General features: G+C 29.3%; 3 protein-coding genes and 1 long non-coding RNA gene across 4 annotated transcripts; 2 read left to right on the plus strand and 2 right to left on the minus strand.

The window, feature by feature from the left end:
• Positions 1 to 38: 38 nt before the first annotated feature.
• Positions 39 to 1276, plus strand: Nthl1 (Nth-like DNA glycosylase 1). Its single transcript, XM_072897814.1, has 2 exons — positions 39 to 674; positions 772 to 1276. Exons 1-2 carry the CDS (start codon positions 39 to 41, stop codon positions 1177 to 1179), a joined length of 1044 nt encoding a protein of 347 aa, XP_072753915.1. The 3' UTR covers positions 1180 to 1276.
• On the minus strand, positions 1271 to 2194 carry Vito (nucleolar protein viriato). The gene is made up of 3 exons (XM_072897815.1): positions 2028 to 2194; positions 1835 to 1940; positions 1271 to 1765 (listed from the first exon to the last, which is right to left on the minus strand). The coding sequence occupies exons 1-3, from the start codon at positions 2129 to 2131 to the stop codon at positions 1271 to 1273; spliced, it is 705 nt and encodes a 234-aa protein (XP_072753916.1). The 5' UTR covers positions 2132 to 2194.
• Positions 2195 to 2704: 510 nt separating this feature from the next.
• Positions 2705 to 3954, minus strand: Smd3 (small ribonucleoprotein particle protein SmD3). Its single transcript, XM_072897714.1, has 3 exons — positions 3823 to 3954; positions 3409 to 3747; positions 2705 to 2987 (listed from the first exon to the last, which is right to left on the minus strand). The coding sequence occupies exons 2-3, from the start codon at positions 3722 to 3724 to the stop codon at positions 2875 to 2877; spliced, it is 429 nt and encodes a 142-aa protein (XP_072753815.1). The 5' UTR covers positions 3725 to 3747; positions 3823 to 3954; the 3' UTR covers positions 2705 to 2874.
• A 1131-nt stretch (positions 3955 to 5085) lies between these two features.
• LOC140669035 (uncharacterized) lies at positions 5086 to 5906 on the plus strand. Its single transcript, XR_012047291.1, has 3 exons — positions 5086 to 5243; positions 5314 to 5497; positions 5616 to 5906. It is a non-coding gene; the product is annotated as an uncharacterized lncRNA (long non-coding RNA).
• The last annotated feature ends 48 nt before the right edge of the window (positions 5907 to 5954 follow it).

Genomic DNA, 5954 nt, shown 5'->3' on the forward strand with positions numbered 1-5954 from the left:
AAAAAAAAGTATAATATTGATACGTCTCGTCGGATAAAATGAGTAAGAGGTTGAAACTGGATGTTATCTCGACCTCGAGAGCCTTACGTTCGGGAAAAACCCTCGCGACTTCCTCGGAGAAAACGTCTCCTTACTTTGCCGGTGAGAGAACATCTACAAAAACCGGTAAATCGAAGAAACGTTCGCCGATCAAAATTGAATATGATGCCACAGAAAATAAAATAAAAGTTAAAGGTATTAATGTACCACCAGCTGTCGAGACACAGAATCAAAATGTCAAAGAATCGTCGATGCTAGAAACTGTTAAAACCGAAGAATGCGAAATAAAATACGAGAATGTAGAGCAATTGACAAATTCGAAAAACATCGAAGATGAGAAACGATGGATGCCACCGAATTGGGAGACTATTTTGGAAAATGTCAAAGAAATGAGGAAGTATAACACAGCCCCAGTCGACGACATGGGTTGTCACAAATGTACAGATCCTAATGCCAGTCCATCAGAATCCAGATATCAATCATTAATAGCTCTGATGTTAAGTAGTCAAACAAAGGATCAGGTCACACATGCTGCTATGCAACGTCTTAACACTTATGGTTGCAGACCGGATATAATAGCAGCTACTCCTGATGATGTTCTAGGCAAACTTATATATCCAGTTGGGTTTTGGAAGGTATTTATGTTATATCTGTTTATTGAATATTAATTTTAGAATTTAACTTTCCTTAAATCTCCTGTTATATTAATGTATATATTATTTTTTTTTATAGAGAAAGGTGGAATACATAAAAAAGACATCAGTTATTCTTCTTGATAAATATAATGGTGATATTCCAAAAACAATAAAGGAATTATGCGAGCTGCCAGGAGTAGGACCTAAAATGGGTCATCTATGTATGCAGATTGCATGGGGAGAAGTGTCTGGTATTGGTGTAGACACACATGTTCACAGAATTTGCAACAGATTAGAATGGGTGAAAAAACCAACTAAAACACCAGAGGGAACGAGAACCGAACTAGAGGATTGGCTTCCTAAATCCTTGTGGAACAAAATAAATCATCTCCTCGTAGGATTCGGTCAAGAAACTTGTCTACCTCGATTTCCAAAATGTTCTGAATGTCTCAACAAGAATATTTGCCCATATGCCTTAAAAAATAACGGGAAAAAGAAAAAGTAATAAATTTGTATATTTATATATATGTAAAAACAATGTTTATTACAAAATATATTTATTTAGAATTATGTATTCAGTAAACTTTTCAAATATTCTAGTATTTTGATTTCTTTTTAATTCGTTTACCATGTTTGTGCGCTACCTTTTGAGTATTGTGTAATTTTTGTCTATTCTGTTTTCTGTTTTTCTGTTGTTCTAGTCTCTGCTTTTGTTGAAATGCCTTACTTTTTTTAATTCGTTTCAGCATTGCTTTCTTTATTTCCTGTTGCAGTTCTTTTGAAGATTTAATCTGTTGACTATCAGACTTAGATTTTTGCTGTACTGGCTTCTTCTCTTCCTCTTTCAATGACATTCCTACAATTTGATCGTCGTCATTATCAGAATGCTCACTTTCATTATCTTCTTCCTCTTCTTTTTTCTCTGCAATCTTATTTTCACCTATCCATCTACTTCCTTCTGCAAGATTTGCAACATCTAACTCCAAAATACTGACTGTATGACCTTCCAGATCATATTCTTGCTTAGATAATAATTCTTCTAATTCTGGGACATTCCGATGTGAAAATAATTTTTTGTAACGTTCTTGTGCCTATGAAAATACATATATTTATATTTTCTGTAATTTTTTTTAGAAAATGCTTAAACATTTTACATTTACCTCTTGTTTAATTCTCTTTTGTTCTTCTTTCAGTTGCTTTTGCAACTGTTCCTGAGCTTTTCTTTTCCGTTCTAATTTTCTTTTACGAAATCCTCCTAAAAATTCCCTGTAATTGCACAAACATGTAATATAATATATCTATAATATATATTTACTTGTGTGAATTATACGAATATCTAATAGAGATAATTACCGTCGTTTTTCCTCATCAAAAATAAGCGTGATTTTTTTTCGTCTCTTTGGCTGACCAGGTTTTTTATTTACATCAAATAATTGCGGTTGCAATTTTTTAAACATTATTACAGATTATAAAATAGGTTATATTCACATGTGTGTTCAAAAAACCATTTCAAAACATTATGTCGCTACATGGAGGATCTTAAGGCAGTTTTACATTAATCGTATCGTAGCGTCGTAAACAGTGAGAAATTAACCAATCGTATTCGATTATTCTTCTCACATTCAACACTGTGATTGGATAATTTCTAACGACTTACGACGCTATGATATAACCAATGTAAAACCGGCTTTAGAGGAAGATTCGAACGACATTCAGATATTCAATAGTAGTCTCATTTCTAAGAATTTGCCACTTTTATTTTTGTTTCAAGATAAATTTTCTTTTATTGAAAAAATATATACAGAACGCAATCTAAATTTTGCTTTAAGATTAAAGTTTATTTTATATATTTTTTCAAAACACTAATTTTTTGTACTATAAACTCAAGAATCTAAAGTCTTATCTATAAATTATTTATAACTTATACTAAAACCTAATACCAGTATTATTATAATTTAGAATGTCATAACAGATCATATTGTATAAAATTGTGCTCTTTTCTAATGAATAAAGTTTGTAATATGACAATCAATTTATTAGAACTAATGTGTATCAGAGATGTAAATACATATAATTTTGAATTCTTTAAATTATTTTAGAATGTAAATTTTCATTATAAGAGATATTATCTAGAACCGATACAAAAATATGAGAATGAAAATTGCGGTTTTATCTTAGACTCTAAAATATATCATAACGTTTATCCTCTGCCTCTGCCAGTTTGAGATCCTCCTGGTTGATTTTGTTGATTAAGCCAAGGTGCCGAACCAGTACCTTTGCCTCTTTGATTCTGTCCCCTTCCCCTGCCACGAGCTGGAACAATTTTATTTAATAGAATTGTAAAATATACATATATATAAATTTTATTTTAAAAAAAAAGATATTTAATATACAATTAAATATAGTATGTTTCGTTTTATATTATCTCATATATATTTTTTAATCTAAAAATGCTATATATTCCCAGAGAACTTTTTTAAAGGCAAACATATGTGGGAAACATTTTTCAATTAGTAAATTAAGTTAGTTCATTATTTTATGGATCATTTCCAAAACATATATATTAAAAGTATATAGTCCCATTGATTTTATTTATTTTTTTTTTTTTTTCAGAATCTATCCAAATTAAAATTGAACCTTAACTAAACACCTTTGATAAATATCTGTGTCCTTTTAATAGCACTTTTTTCATTGAACTTTACTTAATGTTTACAGAAACAATACTACAACAAACCTTGTGCGCGCAATATAGCGGACTTTCCTCTACCAGCGGTGCCTGATCCCTTGCCACCGGGTCGTTTAAACATGGGTGCGTTTTTCAACATGTCCGGTAATATGAGGAATCTGATTTTCGAGCCGCGAATGTATACATTTTCCAGCTGTCCCACCTGGCCGTCCCGATACGTCACCGTGATATTCTGCATCTGACAATTCATATTATCCTCCGCTTCTATCAATTTACCGCGATACACCTCACCGGTATTTGTCTCGCAGGTTATGATATGGCCTTCCGCTTCATGAAGAACTTTAATAGGAACTCCGATCGACATCGTGACCAACTAAAAATATTTCTCTTAAAAGAAAAAAGGATATTTTTGTTAGATTTCTATCTTTTATTCCTAAGACACGTTTTTAATTCTTTTCTTACCTTATAAATACTTATCGAAATGTGAAATCAATAACGATTACGAAGCAAACCGAATGTTTTCACGCAACTGACAGTGTTGCCAACACGTTTCAAATCTTTTGTTCTAGATCTAGAGAGAAGCCTGAAAGGGACCACACCGAACCTACTGCTTCTGATGTTCGATCAATACATCGAGAAGAATCGATTCTTGTTAAAAGATCGATTATTTTTTCGAATTTTCAAATTTGATTTAATATTTTTTTTATTCAACGTTACCCCAGAAAACAAAAAGTCAAACGACAATGTCAAAAGGACAAGAAAATAATCAAAAAGTGAGTTTTTATAGTACATTTCATATTCTTGCCATTTTTACGTTACTTTGAAATTATTTTAATTTTTTATTCTACCTGGGTACTAGATCTCTGACTTTGGAAATTGCGCTAAATAAATATAAATCGTTATCTTTTATAATCGCAGAGATTATTTGTATAAACATTTGTTTTTTATAAGACCGTTTAACAGATTTATCTAGACTATTTGTACACCGCGTAATGAATATATGTATGCATAAAATATAATCAATCATGTGTCTAATGAATATTATATTTTTGTGTTCTGTATATTAGACACGTCATCGGTTTTTGCATATTTTTCTATGCATATGAATTATATGTATTATATGCGGCTGCAAATATACGTTTGGATAGAACTTTAAGGTTGTAAAATACAGATTTACATAATAGAAACATAAATGTGTCCATCAATCACAATGCAAACTCAGCAAAATAAAATAACGACTGGCTATTTCAATGTTTGTTATATGTGAATCTTTAACTAAATTTCTCACAAAAAAATATTTCAATTATTAGTAGAAAGAGCAAATTTTTTGCATTCATCCGGTATTACTTTATTTTATTCGATAAGTGATTATTATCTCGTAAAATATTATTATTTAATTTTACTCTTCTCATTATTTTTACCATAGATATTAAATTTCATAGACATTCACATAATGTATTTACAAGAGTAAATATAATTATAAATTTTATACAATTTATGTTTTAATGTATTTATTTTGATAGACTATAATTTTTAACAAAAAAAAAAAGAAAAAATTTATTTCCTTTAAGTAATTATCTAACAATAATATTTATTGATATTATTACTTTCTCGACTTTTTTGTATGTTGTTTTGAATATGTCTCTCTATGTAAGTTTTGCTTGTATTTGTTTTGAATATATCTTTTGTAAATTATTATATTTTTGAGTTTGTCTAAAATTATTAACTTGTTTATACGTTTTCCCTGTTTGTTGGCGATTATTTAGGTTTATTCTTTTTATTTATATTAACATTAATATATTTATAATTGTATTAACATTTAGGTTGATCAGACGGTTGCATTTTCGATTTTTTTGGCTTTGCGTCTCCTGCGATTTTTTTTGGTAAATCGTTTTCCTTTTATTGTATGTTTATTGTACGTTTTTTTTCTTTTAATGTATATTAATTTTCCAGCGTATTACATGCAAACCTGTTTGTAATATTTGATCATATAATCAAATAATTTCAAATTATTGTTTTCTTGTAAATCTCATTCCATAACGGCGCAACCGATGAAAGAAATTATCAGGCTTATAATTTTCGCTGGAATCTAACCAAATCAGAAATCAAAGAACACACAAATTTGGATTTTTTATATGTATATATATATATATATATATATATATATATATATATATATATATATATATTCTATAAATGATCATAATTCCCTTTACTGTTAAATAAGACTTATATTATTTTATTCATTTTGACAGTTGCTGAAGATGTGGTTTGAAAAGGGATTGAACCATATATTATACTTGGATAATTAAACTTTTTAAAATAATTGTTTGCGCTCCATTTTCTGCATCTTTTATTAACCTCTTATTATATATATTTTATATATTTTTATGTGACATAAATATATCAGCGGGGCAACTTTTTAATCACGTATTGTAGAAAATTGTTAAAATTGGGACTGTTATATATCAATAACTCTGTCGCGCAAAAATACATTAATATAATGTGCAATTCACGTTTATATTATGTGAATCCTTGAAGGCATATTAAAAGTATAAATTTCAATCGAGATGATCATTAGATAGCCAGCGTGA

This window comes from Anoplolepis gracilipes, chromosome 8, assembly GCF_047496725.1.
Source record: "Anoplolepis gracilipes chromosome 8, ASM4749672v1, whole genome shotgun sequence".
NCBI classification, from domain to species: Eukaryota; Metazoa; Arthropoda; class Insecta; order Hymenoptera; family Formicidae; genus Anoplolepis; species Anoplolepis gracilipes.